The following is a 20,004-nucleotide window of genomic DNA, read 5'->3' as shown; positions in this document are numbered from 1 at the left end:
CCTCCATCCAGCTTTATCAGTATTTTACACACAACGCCCCGGTCACACAGGTCTTCTCTCGGGTCCTCAAATGCCAAATTTGTTTCCACCTCAGGGCCTCTGCGTTTGCTATTGCCTCTGCCAGGAACATTCAGACCACGGTCTTCACCTAGCCAGCTCCTTCTCAAAGGATAGATCACCACCTCAAGGAGACCTCCCTGCCACCCTAGGAAAAGTGTCCCTCTTCTTATAAAGATCTCTCTTTTATACATACCATTTTATTATCCTCATAATTATTATCATATCTGGACCTATCTTACTTGTTTTTGTACTTTCTGTCTTCCTTCTACCTCCATGCCACCCAGGATATAAGCTCTGTGAAAGAGGAATGGTTATGGTTTTAAAAATATGTACAGACATTCTCTGACACTCCTCCCTTCAAAAAGTGGTGACTAATTCTCCCCAGTTCTCTTGAATGTGGGCTGGACTCATTTCTAATACACAGAGTGTGCAGAAGGGATCCCATGTAACTCCTGAGGCTAGGTCATAGAAAGGATAGCATCGGCTTGACTTACTCCGTCTTGGATCATTTGCTCTGGGGGAAGCCAGCCGCCATGTTGGCAGGAAATTCAAGGAGCCTTATGGAGAATCCCACATGGAGAAGAAATAGTTGCCAGGGATGGGAGTGAGGACTTCAAAAGTGATTTCAGCTCCCCAACCTTCAAATCCTCCGGCTGACACCCCAGACATACAGAGCCAAGACAAACCATCCCCAATGCCCACTGTCCCCTGTCTGAATTCCTGACCCACAGAAATCGTCAGATAATATATGGTTATTCTTGTTTTAAGCCACTATGTTTGAGAGTAATTTGTTACATAACTAGATGCTATAGTTTGAATGTTTGTCCCCTCCAAATCTCATGTTTAAATTTGATCCTCAATGTTGGAGGTAAGGCCTAATGGAAGGTATTTGGATAAGTGAATTCTCATTCTATTAGCTTGGTGCAAAAGTAATTACAATTTTTGTCATTATTTCCTTTTATTTTTTTGAGATGGAGTCTTGCTCTGTCGCCCAGGCTGGGGTGCAGTGGCGTGATCTTGGCTCACTGAAAGCTCTGCCTCCTGGGTTCATGCCATTCTCCTGCCTCAGCCTCCTGAGTAGCTGGGACTACAGGCACCTGCCACCACGCCTTTTTTTTTTTTTTTTTTTTTTTTTTTTTTTGTATTTTTAGTAGAGACAGGGTTTCACTGTGTTGGACAGGATAGTCTCGATCTCCTGACCTCATGATCCGCCCGCTTCGGCCTCGCAAGGTGCTGGGATTACAGGCATGAGCCACCATGCCCAGCCTGTCATTACTTTCAATGGCAAAACCACAGTTACTTTTGCACCAATCTAATATTAGTGCTGGTTGTTTTTTTTTTTTTTTTTTTTTTTTTTGAGATGGCATCTCACTCTGTCACCCAGGCTGGAGTGCAGTGGCACAATCTTGTTCACTGTAACCTCCGCTTCCTGGTTTCAAGCAATTCTCCTGCCTCAGCCTCCCGAGTAGCTGGGACTACAGGCACGCACCACCACGCCTGATTAATTTTTGTATTTTTAGTAGAGATGGGGTTTCATGATGTGGCCAGGCTGGTCTCAGACTCCTGACCTCAAGTGATCTACCAGCCTTGGCCTCCCAAAGTGCTAAGATTACAGGTGTGAGCTACTGCGCCCAGCAAGCACTGGTTGTTAAAAAGAGCCTGGCACCTCCCTTCTCTCTTGGTTCCTCTCTCACTATGGATCTCTGCACAAGCTGGCTCCCCTTTTCCTTCTGTCATGAGCAGTAGCGGCCTGATGCTCTCACCAGAAGCCAAGCAGATGCTGGTGCCATGTTTCTTGCACAGCCTATGAAACTATGAGCAAATGAACTAATTTTCGGCGAGGCCCAGTGGCTCACACCTGCAATCCCAGCACTTTAGGAGGCTGAGGCAGGTGGATCACTTGAGGTCAGGAGTTCGAGACTAGCCTGGCCAACATGATGAAACCCCATTTCTACTAAAAATACAAAAATTAGCCAGGCATGGTGGTGCATGCCTTTAGTCCCAGCTACTCAGGTGGCTGAGGCAGGAGAATCACTTGAACCTGGGAGATGGAGGTTGCAGTGAGTCAAGATTGTGCCACCGCACTCCAGTCTGGGCAACAGAGCAAGACTCTGTCTCAAAAAAACAAAAACAAACAAACAAACAAACAATTTTCTTTATAAACTACCCAGCCTCAGGTATTCCTTTACAGCAACAGTAAATGGACAGACACAAAAGATGATGAACCTCATCTGTCTTGTTCACTGCTCCACCCTCAGCACGTAGAAACTGTACCTGGCACATAGCACGTGCCCAATTAGTATTTGTCAAGCGGAAAATAGCTTGGACTAGAACGAAGAAGCTTGAGCGAAGCATCTCTAAAGTTTGAAAGGAATGAAACACAAAGAAAAAGAAAGGAAGAAAGGGAAGGAATTCAGTCCACTCTGACATCCTGGGATTTCTTCCTCAGAAGAACTCTCAAATGCTTCTCCCAGGAGAAAGGAAGGCAGGTGAACTCCCAACCCCAAGACAAAGCAAAACAGACTCACTGATCTGCACCACGCAGCTGGCGCCCGACTCTGGCCCGACTATGTGGCTTGTAACACACTTGAACTTCTTGCCATCCGACAGCTGGGACTCGCTCAGCATTTCCACCCCCAGCTTTGACTTGCCCACGATTACACCTCCTGGCTCTTCTATCCACAGGAAGTCAGGGTCAGGGTATCCCCCATCCCAGCGACAGGTGAGCTGCAGCATGAACGATCCTGATGCCATCTGTGCCCAGCACTGGGGAGCTGATGGAGGGGGGTCTGCAAAACACCAGAGGAGAGCATGGGCTGAATCACAGACTCTAGGATCAGCCACTTGGCTGACTCTAAGGATGGCAGAACCAGGGTCTCAGAGAGATATCAACCCCCGTTAGTGTCAGTGTCCAATAGCTCCTAGCACAAATTCATGCCTGACAACACTCAGGTTTCCTCTGTTGGGTGTTAAATCTCTGAGGACCTGGGTCTCATTCGCCTTTGTATTTCTTTCTTTCTTTTTTTTTTTTTTTTTTTTTGAGACAGAGTTTCACTCTTGTCGCCCAGGCTGGAGTGCAGTGGCATGATCTCGGCTCACTGCAACCTCTGCCTCCCAGGTTCAAGCAATTCTCCTGCCTCAGCCTCCCAAGTAGCTGGGATTACAGGCATGCGCCACTGTGCCCCGCTAATATTTGTATTTTTAGTAGAGACAGGGTTTTGCCATGTTGGTCAAGCTGTTCTTGAACTCCTGACTTCAGGTGATCCACCTGCCTCAGCCTTCCAAAGTGTTGGGATTACAGGCGTGAGCCACCGTGCCCAGCCTCGCCTTTGCATTTCTTATTTATTTTTTAATCTATTTTTTTTTTTTTAATACAGACAGGGTTTTGCCATGTTGGCCAGGATGGTCTGAACTCCTGGCTGGCCTCAGATGATCCACCTGCCTCAGCCTCCCAAAGTGCTGAGATTACAGACATGACTACCACGCCCAGCTCCACTCTGCATTTCTACAGTGGTTTTTGTCCAAGATATTTGTGTATGGGAGTGTTTGGTTGGTGTTTCCACCCCTGAGATAAAGGTTCATGGACCACTTGTTCACAACAGTGCTAGAGGGCCTGGTGCCTGTGACAGTCACACTGGGTCCACAAAAAGAATGTATATAGATGGATAGATGAACACATAAATTGTGGTCCATCCATGCAAGGAATGGACTATTATTCAGCCATTAAAAGGAATGCATTACTGATACATGCCTCAACATAGATGAACCTCAAAAACATGACGACAGGTGAAAGAAGTCAGACACAAAAAGCCCCACATTGCATGATCCATTCATATGAAGTGTCCAGAACAGGCCAACCCACAGGGACAGAATGCAGATTGGGGGTTGTCCAGGTCTGGGGAAAAGAGGGAATGAGGGTGATTGCTTATTGGGTACAGGATTTCCATTTGGGATGACAAAAATGCTTTGGAGGGCCAGCTGTGGTGGCTCACACCAGTAATCCCAATACTTTAGGAGGCTGAGGTGAGCAGATCACTTGAGCTCAGGAGTTTGAGATTAGCCTGGGCAACATGGGGAGACCCTGTCTCTACCAAAAATACAAAAATTAGTCGGGTATGGTAGCACATGCCTGTGGTCCCAGCTGCTCTGGAGGCTGAGGTGGGAGAACTGAATGGCTTGAATCCGGAAGGTGCAGGCTGCAGTGAGCAGAGATCGCGCCACTGCACTCCAGCCTGGGCGACAGAACGAGACTCGGTCTCAAAAAAAAAAAAAAAGAAGAAAATGTTTTGAAACCTGACACAGGTGATGGTTGCATAAAAGCACTGAATACCACTGAATTATACATTTTTCTTTTTACTTTTTTTTGAGACAGAGTCTCACCCTGTTGCCCAGGCTGAAGTGCAGTGGCACAATCTCGGCTCACTGCAACTTCTGTGTCCCAAGTTCAAGTGATTCACCTGCCTCAGCCTCCTAAGTAGCTGGGATTACAGGCGTGAGCCATTGCACCCATTCAATTGTATGTTGTTAAATGGTTAATCCTATGTACTTTCACCTCAATTTAGGGGAAAGAAAAAAAAGAATGCATTAGTGTCCTTCCATGGCTCCCAAGCACTCTCCTGCACCCCTGCATAGCAGCAAGCTTCTAGAAGGGATTATTCCCTCCCTGAGTGTAGCAGCCCCGGGTGTGTGTATTGGGGGAGCCACAGATATATGTTCAGAAGAACCATGTAGCAGGCATGCCTTTAAGGACAAACAGGAGGCCGGGCACAGTGGCTCACGCCTGTAATCCCAGCACTTTGGGAGGCCAAGGCAGGCAGATCACCTGAGGTTGGGTGATCTGATCAACATGATCAGATCAACATGAAGAATGTTGCCTGATCAACATGAAGAAACCCCGTCTCTACTGAAAACACAAAATTAGCCAGGTGTGGTGGGGCATGCCTGTAATCCCGGCTACCTCGGGAGGCTGAGGCAGGAGAATCGTTTGAACCCATGAGGTGGAGATCGCAGTGAGGTGAGATCACACCTTTGCACTCCAGCCTAGGCAACAAGAGCGAAACTCCATCTCAAAAAAAAAAAAAAAAAAAAAGACAAATGAGAGAGGCACAAACGTGCAGTTCGTAAGTTCATAAAGGGTTAAGGGGAAGAAGTAGGGCAGAGCAGTGCTGCTTACGCACAGTAGACCAGGAGCTCGGTGGTCACCTTTCGATGTCTCTTGCTGAGCAGATTCAAGGCCAAACAGGTGTAGTTCCCTTGGAGGCGTGGCGACATCAGTAACAGCGAGAAAGAGTTGACTGTCAGATTGTGGCCGAAGGACTCACTGCTGGAATTCAGGGCCTGGAACCACCATTCAACCAAGGGTGGTGGCCTGGAGCTGCTGTTGCAACTGAAGTCCACCCCGGAGCCCCTGGCTGCGTAGAGGGTGCCATTGGGGAGTGTACCGGTGGCTGCGATGTGGACCTCAATCTGATAGGGGCCGCCTGGGAATGACAGAGGAAATAGGATGGCATTAATTATGTAAGAGTTCATTTGATTGTCACTGGGCGCGGTGGCTCACGCCTGTAATCCCAGCACTCTGGGAGGCCGAAGCGGGCGGATCACGAGGTCTGGAGTTCGAGACAAGGCTGACCAACATGGTGAAACCCCGTCTCTACTAAAACATTAAAACAAAATTAGCTGGGCATGGTGGCGCACACCTGTAATCCCAGCTACTCAGGAGGCAAGAGGCAGCAGAATCGCTTGAAACCAAGAGGCAGAGGTTGCAGTGAGCCGAGATCGTGCCATTGCACTCCAGCCTGGGCAGGCGACAGAGGGAGATTCCGTCTCAAAAAAAAAGAGTTCATTCGATTGCCTTACCAACTCTAATATATAAACGAACAGGAAACAGCCAATGAAGAGTACGGTATCTAATACTATGTGACAAATGCTATGCCAAGTGTCCTGATACATTATTTCATTTAATCCTGGGTGACTATGTGAGATTTTATTAGGGGCATAAATCTTTACAGAACAGCAAAAGTATATATTGCTCCTTAAAAAAAAAAAAAAAAAAAACTGTAAGGGCTAGACACAGTAGCTTATGCCTATAATCCTAGCACTTTGGGAGGCTGAGGTAGGAGGATCACTTGAGGCCAGGACTTCCAGACCAACCTGGAAAACATAGTAAGACCCCATTTCTATAAAAAAATAAAAATTAGGGCTGGCATGGTGGCTCATGCCTGAATTCCCAGCACTTTAGGAGGCCGAGGGAGGTGGACCACTTGAGGTCAGGAGTTCAACACCAGCCTGGTCAACATGACAAAACCCTGTCTCTACTAAAAATACAAAAATCATCTGGGCGTGGTCGCGCATGCCTGTAATCCCAGCTACTAGGGAGGCTGAGGCAGGAGAATCACTTGAACCTGGAAGGTGGATGTTGCAGTGAGCCGAGATTGCGCCACTGCACTCTAGCCTAAGCAACAGAGAAAGACTCCGTCTCAAAAAACAGAAAAAAAAAACAAACCCAACACTGCAAGGGCTAGGTACAGTAACTCATGCCTGTAATCCTAGCATTTTGGGAGGCTGAGGTAGGAGGATCACTTGAGGCCAGGAGTTCCAGACCAACCTAGGAAACATAGCTAGACCCAATCTCCACAAAAAATTTAAAAATTAATGCCGGCACAGTGGCTCATTCCTGAATTCCCAGCACTTTCGGAGGCTGAGGCAGGCAAATCACTTGAGGTCAGGAGTTCAAGACCAGCCTGGTCAACATGACTAAACCGTGTCGCTACAAAAAATACCAAAATTAGTTGGGTGTGGTGGCACACACCTGTAATCCCAGCTGCTTGGGAGGCTGAGGCAGAATTGCTTGAACTTGGGAGACAGAGGTTGCAGTGAGCCAAGATCGCATAACTACACTCCAGCCTGGGCAAGAGAGTGAGACTTCGTCTCAAAATAATAAATAAATAAATAAATAAATAAATAACCAGGTGTGGTATCACGTGCCTATAGTCCCAGCTACTCAGGAGGCCGAGGTGGGAATCTGGCTTTGGCCTGGAAGGTTGAGGTTGCAGTGAGCCATGATCTTGCCCCTGCACTCCAGCCTGGGTGACAGAGTGAGACCTTGTCTCAAAACAAAACAAAACGCTACAGAATGGAAAGTGTATCTGTGCAGCGAAGAATTAACACAGCAGTCCTGGGACTCTGGCTTTCCTAGAAAGGCCTGCTTGCAAGGCCGGCCATTGGCTGCTATCCGGGAACTTGGATTTCAGGAGAATTCCCATCATTCCTAGAACTGAGAAGAGTGGCTTGCTGTGCCTAAACTATGCAAACAATCTGGTTTAAACTGGGCCTAGTATAGTGGCTCATGCCTGGAATCCCAGCACTTTGGGAGGCCAGGTGGGTGGATCACCTGAGGTCAGGAGTTCGAGACCACCCTGGCCAACATGGTGAAACCCCGTTTCTACTAAAAATGCAAAAAATTAGCCAGGCATGGTAGTGGACACCTGTAATCCCAGCTACTCAGGAGGCTGAGGCAGAAGAATCGCTTGAACCCAGGAGGTGGAGGGTGCAGTGAGCCGAGATCGTACCATTGCACTCCAGCCTGGGCAACAAAAGCAAAACTCTGTCTCAAAAAAAAAAAAAAAAAAGTGGTTTAAACTGAACACCTGTTTTCCTTCTAGGAGTCAGGAATTCAGTAACTGCAAGGCAGAAGGTGCCCACATGATGAATCCCCAACAAAAAACCTTGAGCACTGAGTCTCCAATGAGTTTCCCTAGTAGACATTCGATGTGCGTAGCCACAACTCATTTCTGGAAGATTTCAGTGTATCCCATGTGACTCCGCTAGGAGAAAACTTGGAAACTTGCGCCTGATTACCCTGGGTTTATTCCCATGCGCCTCTTCCCTTTGCAGGTTTTGTTTTGTATCCTTTTGCTGGAATAAATCATCCTACGTGCTGAGTCCTGTGAGTCCTCTTAGCAGATCGTCAAACCTTGGGGACCCCCAGCACAATATCACACTAAAAAGCAAGAAACGGGGCCGGAGGCCGGGCGCGGTGTCTCACGCCTGTAATCCCAGCACTTTGGGAGGCTGAGACGGACAGATCACAAGGTCAGGAGATCGAGACCATCCTGGCTAACACGGTAAAACCCCGTCTCTACTAAAAATACAAAAAAATTAGCTGAGCGTGGTGGTGGGCGCCTGTAGTCCCAGCTACTCGGGAGGCTGAGGAAGGAGAATGGCATGAACCCGGGAGGCAGAGCTTGTAGTGAGCCAAGATCCGGCCACTGCACTCCAGCCTGGGCGACAGAGCGAGACTCCGTCTCAAAAAAAAAAAAAAAAAAAGAAACGGGGCTGGATGCAGTGTCTCATGCCTGTAATCCCAGCACTGTGGGAGGTTGAGGTGGGTGGGTCACCTTAGGTCACGAGTTTGAGACCAGCCTGTCAAACACGGTGAAACCTTATCTCTACTACAAATACAAAAACTAGCCGGGTGTGGTGGCACGTGCCTGTAATCCCAGCTACTCGGGAGACTGAGGCAGGGGAATTGCTTGAACCCAGGAGGGGGAGACTGCAGTGACCTGAGATCACGCCACTGCACTACAGCCTGGACGACAGAGTGAGACTGTCTCAAAAAAAAAAAAAAAGCAAGCAATGAACTAGTCTGACCTTGGCCAAATTACCCTCCTCAGCCTCCATGTCCTCATCTATAAAATGGGGTGATGACAGTTACCACTTCCTGGGGTTGCGGTGACAACTACACGAGTGGGTGCAGTGAGGCACTGGGAACAGTGCGGGCATGTTGGAAACACCTGATGAATTGTTAGGCCTCATCTCAGTTCTTTTCACGTTTCCTTTTTTTTTTTTTTTTTTAATGAGACAGAGTTTCACTCTTGCTGTCCAGGCTGGAGTGCGGTGGGGCTATCTCAGATCACCGCAACCTCCGCCTCCCGGGTTCAAGCCATTCTCCTGCCTCAGCCTCCCAAGTGGAGTAGCTGGGACTCCAGGCGCCCGCCACCACACCTGGCTAATTTTTGTATTTTCAGTAGAGACGGAGTTTTACCATGTTGGCCAGGCTGGTCTCGAACTCTTGACCTCAAATGATCTGCCCATCTCAGCCTCCCAAAGTGATGGGATTATGGGCATGAGCCACCGTGCCCAGTCTTCTCTTCACATTTCTGAACTTCCTTCTTGTCCCCTGAAATGCCTTCCACTGTTGGTACCCAGGACCTCTAAGATTCTGCATCCCCTTGAAGAATATATCTCCTCCCAAAAAATATATAATTATTACTTGTCAATTCAAACGTTTCTATTTTAGTTTTTGTTACTTTTTAAAATTACGTATTTATGTATTTGAGATAGGGTCTCCCTCTTTCACCCAGGCCGGAGTGCAGTGACACAATCACAGCTCACTGTGGCCTCAAACTCTCAGGCTTAAGCAATCCTCCCATCTTAGCCTCTCGAGTAGGTGGGACTACAAGCACGCAACAGCACACCAGCTAATTTTAAAATTTTTTATAGAGATAGGATCTCGCTATGTTGCCCTGGCTGGTCTCAAATCCCTGGGATCAAGCAATTCTCTCACCTCAGCCTCCCAAAGTGGTGGGATTACAGATGTGAGCCACTGCACCTGGACCAATTAAACATTTTTTAAAAGACTGTACCTAACAGCTGTTTATCCTTAAGTAATTCAGTGTCCTACCTCTCCCAGAGACTTCCTCTTTAAAAAAAATAAAAGTAGGCCAGGCATGCTGGCTCACGCCTGTAATCCCAGCAACTTGGGAGGCCAAGGCAGGTGGATCACCTGGGGTCAGGAGTACGAGACCAGCCTCAGCAACACGGCGAAAACCCATCTCTACCAAAAATACAAAAATTAGCTGGGCCTGGTGGCGGGCACTTGTAATCCCAGCTACTCGGCAGGCTGAGGCAGGAGGTTTCCTTGAACCTGAGAGGCCGATGTTGTCATGAGCTGATATTGCACCACTGGACTCCAGCCTGGGCCATGGAGCGAGACCCTGTCTCAAAAACTAAACTAAAAAAAAATTAAAATAAAAATAAATCCAGGAAGCACAATGTTTAACCAAAAGAATAAATCTATGGCTGCAGATTTTTGAACAGAAATAGGCCAGCAACAAAAATTATTTGCAGCCGGGCGTGGTGGCTCACACGTGTAATCCCAGCACTTTGGGAGGCTGAGGCGCACAAATCACCTGAGGTTGGGAGTTCTCAAGACCAGACTGACCAACATGGTGAAACCCCATCTCTACTAAAAATACAAAATTAGCCAGGCGTGGTGGTGCATGCCTGAAATCTCAGCTACTCGGAAGGCTGAGGCAGAAGAATTGCTTGAAACCAGGAGGCAGAGGTTGTGGTGAGCCGAGATTGTGCCATTGCACTCTAGCCTGAGCAACAAAAGTGAAACTTGGTCTCAAAAAAAAAAAAAAAAAAAATTATTGGCTGGGCGTGGTGGCTCACACATGTAATCCCATCACTTTGGGAGGCCAAGGTGGGCGGACCACAAGGTTGGGAGTTCGAGACCAGCCTGGCCAACACAGTGAAACCCCCATCTCTACTAAAAACACAAAAATTAGCCAGGCACGGTGGCATGCACCTGTAGTCCCAGTTACTCGGGAGACTGAGAAGGAGAATTGCTTTAACCCGAGAGGCGGAGGTTGTGGCGAGCCGAGATCATGCCACTGCACTCCATCCTGGGCAACAGAGTAAGAGTCCGTCTCAAAAAAAAAAAAAAAATTATTTTGTGGGAGGAAACAGCTTTCGCAGATAGACCTCCTCTGCCTATGTCCAAACCCATTGTATAACTATAGAAATCATGGGTTTCAAAGGACAATGTTCTCATGAAGTTGCAGCTGGCTCCTAACAGTTTCAGGGATCTGTTGGAATCACGTTGCCTCCAGGGGAAAACTCAGATCAAGGTTCGGGAGGTGCTCAAATGTCCCATTCACCATTGCTGGCTAGTTGGTTAGGTATGCGGATCAGCAGATCTCCAGGCACACCAACAGTTGGCACGCCAATCAAGCACTGGGCACGTCCAGGGTACTGGCAGCCAACGCCAGGTACTGTCTCAGCTCGGACAAGTCTGTGTCTTTCACACTGCAGCCCCAGAGGGGTCCCAGTCACCCGGCATGGACAGTGTGGACCCCCAGACACCAGCTGGAAGAGATTTTTGCCAAGCACAGTTCTCAGCAAGAAATGGAGCTGGTGTACAGGGACTGAATGAGAAGGAAACAGGTAGAAGAATTCAAAATTTAAAAAGAAAAACCAGCAAATGAGAAAGCCTAAAGGGGACTCCCGAATTGTTCAGTGTTCAAAATTAATAGCTCATCTCTAAACCCCTGGGGTTTGAGGCTTTTGTGTTTTTTTTGAAATGGAGTCTCGCTTTGTCGCCCAGGCTGGAGTGCGATGGTGCAGTCTTGGCTCTTTGCAACCTCCCCCTCCCAGGTTCAAGTGATTCTCACACCTCAGCCTCCACTGTCCTTCCTACAAAATGAAAAGAGTGCTAATGACTTATATCACTGGGTTATTGAAGGATCCAATAAGGTAATATAAGCAGGGCACTTAGCCTGGTCAATATTCAGCAAGTGTTATCTGATATTGTTATCAGCATATACTTGTAGATTGATTCTAGCACAGGGGTCGGCAAATGGTAGCCCACCATCTGTTTTGTATAACCCAAGAGCTAATGATGGATTTTAATGATGAGCACTTTTGATCAATCTGATGAGAGAACACTACCTGTGAATCCCAATTAAGTGAAATAGTATTCTCCCCGAAAAAGGAATTCCATTCTTCTCATTAACAGATCTGTACTGCAAAAAAGTTATCAATTAGTATTTTATGTATACAAATATATAAATTACATATTTCATATAAAATATTATATTAGTTATATGTAAATATATACTTATATACTACATATTATATTATTTTATTGATATAAAATATATTTAAATATTATATTATTTATATATAATATATATTTTTTATAATATATAAAGACTATATATTTAGTATATAGTTTGTAATATATAAAGACTATATATTTAGTCTTTACTAAAAATACAAAAATTAGCTGGGCGTGGTGGCACATGCCTGTAATCCCAGCTACTCAGGAGGCTGAAGCAAGAGAATCACTTGAATCCAGTGAGCTGAGATCGCGCCACTGCACTCCAGCCTGGGCAAGAGAGTGAGACTCCATCTCAAACAAACAAACAAACAAACAAAAACAGATAAGCTTGGCAAGACCCAATTTTGGGCAAGACCCAAAATAAATAATATTTATTTTATTGAGGTCAGGAGTTCAAGACTAGCCTGGCCAACATGGTGAAACCCCATCTCTACTAAAAATTCAAAAATTTGCTGGGTGTGGTGGCACATGCCCGTAGTCCTAGTTACTCCAGAGGCTGAGGCAGGAGAATCACTTGAACCTGGGAGGCAGAGGTTGCAGTGGGCCAAGATCATGCCACTGTATTCTAGCCTGGGCGACAGCAGTAGACTCCATCTCAAAAACTAAATAAACAAAAATAAAAAATAAAATAATTAATTAAAAAGAAAATTTATTTTTAATTTTTTAATTTTTTATTTTTTGAGATAAGGTCTCATTCTGTCACCCAGGCTGGAGAGCAGTGACCTGATCACGGCTCACTGCAGCCTCAGCCTCCCAAGGCTCAGGTGATCCTCCTGCCTCAGGTCCCGCCAGCAGCTGGGACTACAGGCGTATTCCACCACACCCAGCTAATTTTTGTATTTTTAGTAAAGACAGGATTTTGCCACGTTGCCCAGGCTGGTCTTGAACTCCTGGGTTCAAACGATCCACTCACCTTGGCCTCCCAAAGTGCTGGGATTACAAGTATGAGCCATCACACCCGGCCAAAAAAATTTTTTTAAGTTTTGCTGGCCAGGCACGGTGGCTCACGCCTGTAATCCTAGCATTTTGGGAAGCTGAGGCAGAAGATCACATGAGTCCAGGAGTTCGAGACCAGCCTGGACAACATGGCAAAACCCCATCTCAAAAAACACCAAAGAATTAGCCGGGTGTGGTGGTGCAGGCAGGTAGTCCCAGCTATTTGGGAGGCTGAAGTGGGAGGCTCACTTCAGCCCAGGAGGTGGAGGTTGCAGTAAGCTGTGATTGCGCCAGTACACTCCAGCCTGGGTGACACAATGAGACCCTCCCTATCTCAAGAAAAAAAGGAAAGGAAAAGCTTTGCCGAATCCCGTTCTAGAACAATCTACGGCTGCTGCCTTCCTGTTCTCTGCTGTCCTCTTTGACATCAGAATTCACTTCTTTTCTTTTCTTTTTTTTTTTTTTTTTTTTTTGAGACGGAGTCTCGCTCTGTCGCCCAGGCTGGAGTGCAGTGGCCGGATCTCGGCTCACTGCAAGCTCCGCCTCCCGGGTTCACGCCATTCTCCTGCCTCAGCCTCCCCAGTAGCTGGGACTACAGGCGCCGCCACCACGCCCGGCTCATTTTTTGTATTTTTAGTAGAGACGGGGTTTCACCGTGTCAGCCAGGATGATCTCGATCTCCTGACCTCGTGATCCACCCGTCTCGGCCTCCCAAAGTGCGGGGATTACAGGCGTGAGCCACCGCGCCCGGCCTTCACTTCTTTTCTTACCCACCACAAATATAGGTTGGCCAGTCAAGAGCTGCAAAAGGTTCATTTACATCTCAGTATCTTGAGTTCCTTGCTAACAGGAAAAGTTACCTTATCTTCAGCCATTTACTCTTCAGACCAGCAATCTTATTTGAAAATGACTTCAGGCTGGGCGTGGTGGCTCAAGCCTGTAATCCCAGCACTTTGGGAGGCCGAGATGGGCGGATCATAAGGTCAGGAGATCAAGACCATCCTGGCTAACGCAGTGAAACCCCATCTCTACTAAAAAATACAAAAAACTAGCCGGGCGAGGCAGCGGGCACCTGTAGTCCCAGCTACTCAGGAGGCTGAGGCAGGAGAATGGCGTAAACCCGGGAGGCAGAGCTTGCAGTGAGCTGAGATCCGGCCACTGCACCCCAGCCTGGGCCACAGAGCAAGACTCCGTCTCAAAAAAAAAAAAAAAAGAAAATGACTTCATAATGCACCCCACAGTCTGTGCTAATCAGTTAATGTGTACTTCTCCAATAGGATGAGGTCTGTGGGAAAACTTAAAGACTGTGATATCACCTTTACAGGCAAAATCAACAACCCACTGCCTCTTGATCTCCCTAGTGACTGCCACTCAGAGCCCATCCCAGAGATCTGCAGGCTCCTGTAAGCACCAATCTCTGCCACAGATAAGCTTGGCAGGCCGGGCATGGTGGCTCACGCCTGGAATCCCAGCGCTGTGGGAGGCTGAGGTGGGTGGATCACTTGAGGTCAGGAGTTGGAGACCAGCCTGGCCAACATGGTGAAACCCTATCTCTACTAAAAATACAAAAATTAGCTGAGCGTGGTGGCATGTGCCTGTAATCCCAGCTACTCAGGAGGCTGAAGCAAGAGAATCACTTGAATCCAGGGGGCTGAGATCGTGCCACTACACTCCAGCCTGGGCAACAGAGTGAGACTCCCTCTCGAACAAACAAAAAAAAAAAACAGATAAGCTTGGCAAGACCCAAATTAATCAATCCTTGGGCAAGAATCACCCCACCTTCTGAGCAGGCACACACAAGTTTTCTTCGGTGTACCCAACATTCCCCTTCCCTAGGAGTCTACACTGTGAGAAGACATAGTGACACCACCACCAACACACAAAAGCACTGCTGGTGGGTCCACATCAGACAGGCCCATCAGCCAGGAAACATGCATCTTTCCTGAGATTCCCTTTCTTGGAAGTTTGGAGTGAAGGCCACATCACTGGCTAGAGAGGAGCTCCCCATCCCCCAAACCCAACTGAATCCTAAGCCTCTTGGAGGTCGACACAGACCAGCTTCCTCATTGCTCACATGCTAGCTGGTTCCATTGTTCCCTAAACACTTGCTTGGCCTAAGAAAAACAGACACAGGGAGAGCCTGGCACTGTGTACCATGAAATCTAACTGGGGTCTTTCATGGGCTGATCTATCTCTTGATATCTCAGCTCCTCAAATGCATACATAAGAGACAATATCTTTTTTTAAAAAAAGAAAAACACAAAGTTGGCTGGGCACGATGGCTCACGCCTATAATCCCAATACTTTGGGAGGCCAAAGCAGGCGGATCACCTGAGGTCAGGAGTTTGAGACCAGCCTGGCCAACATGGTGAAACCCTGTCTTTACTAAAAATACAAATAATTAGCCAGGCGTGATGGCACATGTGTATAATACCAGCTACTTGGGAGGCGAGGCAAGAGAATCGCTTGAACCCGGGAGGCGGAGGTTGCAGTGAGCTGAGATTGCGCCATTGCACTTCGGTCTGGGCAACAAGAGCGAAACTTCATCTCAAAAAAAAAAAAAAAAAAAAAAGCACAAAGTCAGCCGGGCACAGTGGCTCACACCCTGTAATCCCAGCACTTTGGAAGGTCGAGGCAGGCGGATCACTTGAGGTCAGGAGTTCGAGACCACCCCGGGCAATACGGCAAAACAAAACCCTGTTTCTACTAAAAACACAAAGATTATTCAGGCATGGTAGTGGGCGCCTGTAATCTCAGCTACTTGGGAGGCTGAGGCAGGAGAATAGCTTGAACTCAGGAGCCGGAGTTTGCCGTGAGCTGAGATCATGCCAGTGTGGGTAACCAAGTGAAACCGTGTCTCAAAAAAAAGTGTACCAAGAAAGTGCACCTTCCCTATCTGACCAGCCTGTCTGCAGGTAAACACATGGCTGTTCCAATATCATACCCACTCCAATCTGGAGGTCGCAGGGATGGGTCAATTGATGAAATAAACAGCTGTGTAGCCGGGTGAGGTGGCGCATGCCTGTAAGCTCAGCACTGTGGGAGGCTGACACGGGAGGATCGCTTGAACCCTGTAGTTCAGGATCAGCCTGAGCAACATAATGAGGCCCTGTCTCTGCAAAAATATTTGTTTAATTAATTAATTTATTTACTTGTGTATTTTTTTGAGATGGAGTCTCACTCTGTCGCCCAGGCTGGAGTGCAGTGGCGAAAACTCAGCTCACTGCAAACTCCGCTTCCTGGGTTCAAGTGATTCTCCCACCTCAGCCTCCAGAGTAGCTGGGATTACAGGTGTGTGTTACCACACTCAGATAATTTTTTTGTATTTTTAACAGAGATGGGGTTTCACTATGTTGGCCAAGGCAGTCTCAAACTTCTGACCTCAGGCGATCGGCCCACCTTGGTCTCCCAAAGCACTGGGATTACAGGCATGAGCCACCACTCCCAGCCTAAATTTAAAAATTGAAAAAAAAAAAAAGAGAGAAAGAAAAGAAAAGAATAGAAAAGAAAGAAAAACAGCCTTGGCAGCCCTTAACTGCTCTGGACCAAGGGATTTCTGTACATTTAGAAGCAGAGTTCCAATCCCGATGGCAAGACCCTTCAACCTCACCTTTCGATTAACAGGGAGCAGTGCACACTCTTGTTGTGGGATGAGTGATGAATGGACGCCACAGGTACCCATTCCAGGGAGGTTGAATTGCCCTGGGCCCACAGAAAACCTGACCTCCTACAAGACAAAGACACCAAATGCCCACCGATGGACAAGCAGAGGACCAGCGGGTAAGGAGAGAGAAATCTGGCAACCCCCTACTGCCATTTCCATGTTTCTACAGCATCTCTGTCCAGTCACACATCCCAGGCCACTTGCAGATAACAAACTGTCATACCTTGTTCCCCCTAGATTCCAACGCCATATTAGAATGTTTCCAAATCGTTCTCCTTAAGAGAAGGAGGGGGCTGGGCGAGGTGGTTCACATCTGTAAGCCCAGCACTTTGGGAGGCCAAGGAGGGAGGACTGCTTGAGCCCAGGAGTTCAAAAACAGCCTGGGCAATATAGTGAGACCTTGTCTCTACAAAAAACTAAAAAGTTAGCCGAGTGTGGTGGCACACACCATTAGTCCCAGCTACTCGGGAAGGTGAGATAAGAGAATCACTTGAGCTTAGGATTTCAAGGCTGCTGTGAGCCGAAATCACACCACTGCACGCTAGCCTGGGTGACAGAGTGAGATCCTGTCTCAAAAAAAAAAAAAAAAAGAGAGAGAGAGAGAGAAGGAGGTAATGTGACCCAGCTAGCAACCACATCAGTGAAAAGATATGGGCACACAGAGTCCCCAACCCACAGCAAGACCTGTTCGAAAGACCCAGATGAGGCCGGGTGCGGTGGCTCATGTCTATAATCCCAGCAATTTGGGAGGCCAAGGCGGGCAGATCACGAGGTCAGGAGTTCGAGACCAGCCTGGCCAACATGGTGAAACCTCATCTCTACTAAAGATACAAAAAATTAGCCGGGCGTGGTGGCGCATGCCTGTAATCTCAGCTACTCGGGAGGCTGAGGCAGGAGAATCACTTGAACCCGGGAGGCGGAGGCTGCAGTGAGCTGAGATTATACCATTGCACTCCAGCCTGGGCGACAGGGTGAAACTCTGTCTCAAAAACAAAAAGAAAAAGGACCCAGATAGAAACTGGTTGATTGTTGAGAACTTGAGATGGACTGCCCCATGGGAGTCCCCTCACTGGCTTAACCACTGGATCCAATTCAAGTGTGCTGAGGGCTACATGAGTTTGTCTCATTAGTGCATACCACAAATCTGTAACTCGTTCCACCGTTACCCTCGATTTCACAGACAATAAAACTAACATTGGAGTTCAAGGGACTTTCCCAAGGTCACACAGACGACAACTAGTAGAACGTGGATTTGAACCTAGGTATCTGGACCACTCCACAATACCACTGCCAACCCAGAAAGACAGGCTGAATCAAACCTAATCTATTTTCCCAAATCTACGCAAAAATGACGGCCAACTCCAATCAGAGATATCATGCCCTTCCCGCTGGCCACTGTCGGGGGAGCAACACAGGGTTCCCTGAGGCAGAGGAGGGTCTGGTGTTTTGTCCAGGGACCTCCTAAGATGAGAGCCAGGAGACCAAGCCCAGAGGGCTCTGGTGTGTTTGAACCGAAAGGGATCTGTGTCTGGTTTTCACAAACAAGCCGTACATTAGTCAAGGACTCCATGTATTTCCAAGTGAAGAGATTTCCACGCTATGAATCACAGCACAGTAACGAAGACACGCACAGGACTTGCCTGGAGGGAGCGCAAAGTGCCACGGGAATTCAATGACGTTTTTATTTCTTTTCTTTTTTTTTTTTTTTTTTTTGTTGAGACAGAGTCTTGCTCTGTCACCCAGGCTGGAGTGCAGTGGTGCAATCTCAGCTCACTGCAACCTCCACCTCCCCGGTTGAAGTGATTCTTGTGCCTAAGCCTCCCAAATATCTAGGATCACAGGTGCGCATCACCACCCCTGACTAAGTTTTGTATTTTTAGTAGAGATGGAGTTTCACCATGTTGGCCAGGCTGGTCTCAAATTCCTGACCTCAAGTGATCCATACGCCTCAGCCTCCCAAAGTGCTGGGATTACAGGCGTGAGCCGCTGCGCCCGGCCAAGAGTTCAGCGACATTTTTAAAAATGTAAGTTCACGTTCATTGTAACAAGACCTTGCCTTTATCTCCCTAAAGGGCAATAACAAAACTAGTCCATCCTCCAATAAACTTAGCCAATTATTAACAAATCAGTGTCCGTTCAAGTCATCACAAACTAAAGAGAGTGGCCGGGCGCGGTGGCTCACGCCTGTAATCCCAGCACTTTGGGAGGCTGAGGCGGGCCGATCACGAGGTCAGGAGATCAAGACCATACGGGCTAACACAGTGAAACTCCGTCTCTACTGAAAAAACAAAAAATTAGCCAGACGTGGTGGTGGGCGCCTATAGTCCCAGCTACTCCAGAGGCTGAGGCAGGAGAATGGCATGAACTTGGGAGGTGGAGCTTGCAGTGAGCCGAGATAGTGCCACCGCACTCCAGCCTGGGCAACAAAGCAAGATCCCGTCTCAAAAAAATTAAAAAATAAAAAATAAAAAACTAAAGAGAGTGATGATAAAGAAACAAAAAGTTGCAATGTCACCTTACTCCACTGTGGATAAAAGATAAAGTTATTGGGCCGGGCGCGGTGGCTCAAGCCTGTAATCCCAGCACTTTGGGAGGCCGAGACAGGCGGATCACGAAGTCAGGAGATCAAGACCATCCTGGCTAACACGGTGAAACCCCGTCTCTACTAAAAAATACAAAAAACTAGCCGGGCGACGTGGCGGGCGCCTGTAATCCCAGCTACTCGGGAGGCTGAGGCAGGAGAATGGCGTAAACCCGGGAGGCGGAGCTTGCAGTGAGCTGAGATCCGGCCACTGCACTCCAGCCTGGGCGACAGAGCGAGACTCCGTCTCAAAAAGAAAGAAAATAAAAAGATAAAGTTATTCATTGATGAGATGGACAGGAAGGGATGACTAATTACTTTGGGCAGGAGGACCGAGGGAGACCAGCCAGCAGTTGCCATGGGCTCACAGTAGGAAACAAACAGTGGGGCCAAGATGGGTGACATTTTTTATGCACCCCCTTCATTCCTGGCATCACCCAGGAATTTATCTACGGCATCTCCAGACACAGAAACACTGCCCTGATGGATGATGCCCTAATCTTTGAGAACTGGCAGAAACCTTAGACATCATCCAAAACCCAAGAGGTGTCCTGGAGGTCTCTCTTTCCTTTATCTTCCACTTCCGATCCACCAGCGAGTCCTGCTGGTCTCCTTCCAAAATATTTTCCAAACCTGTGCATTTTCACCAAGGCCACTGTCGCCACCCTGGTTCTGGTCACCGACTTTGTATACCTCCGATTGTCTTCCCTATTTTATTTCATCAGCTCTACTTGATACCAAACACATACATTTTCCATGTGCTAATGAAATGGTGCCACACCCCTGCGGGAAGCTCCAGGAGTTTCTCCTGCACACAGAATAAAATCACAACTCCTGGCCAGGCACAGTGGCTCACGC

General features: G+C 47.7%; 1 protein-coding gene across 2 annotated transcripts in view; it reads right to left on the bottom strand.

Moving 5' to 3' along the window:
• Positions 1 to 20,004, bottom strand: part of LOC105495055 (V-set and immunoglobulin domain containing 10) — a 47,632-nt gene that overhangs the window by 13,698 nt on the left and 13,930 nt on the right. For both annotated transcript variants that reach the window (XM_071070998.1, XM_071070999.1), the window contains exons 3-4: positions 5,238 to 5,540; positions 2,589 to 2,849 (exon numbers count right to left, since the gene is read on the bottom strand). In XM_071070998.1, coding sequence (XP_070927099.1) covers positions 2,589 to 2,849; positions 5,238 to 5,540 — 564 coding nt within the window. The remainder of the gene's footprint in view (positions 1 to 2,588; positions 2,850 to 5,237; positions 5,541 to 20,004) is intronic.

Source organism: Macaca nemestrina, chromosome 10 (genome assembly GCF_043159975.1).
Source record: "Macaca nemestrina isolate mMacNem1 chromosome 10, mMacNem.hap1, whole genome shotgun sequence".
Classification (NCBI taxonomy): Eukaryota; Metazoa; Chordata; class Mammalia; order Primates; family Cercopithecidae; genus Macaca; species Macaca nemestrina.
Note: the sequence above shows the minus strand (reverse complement) of the source record. Positions and strands in the feature narration are given on the sequence as shown.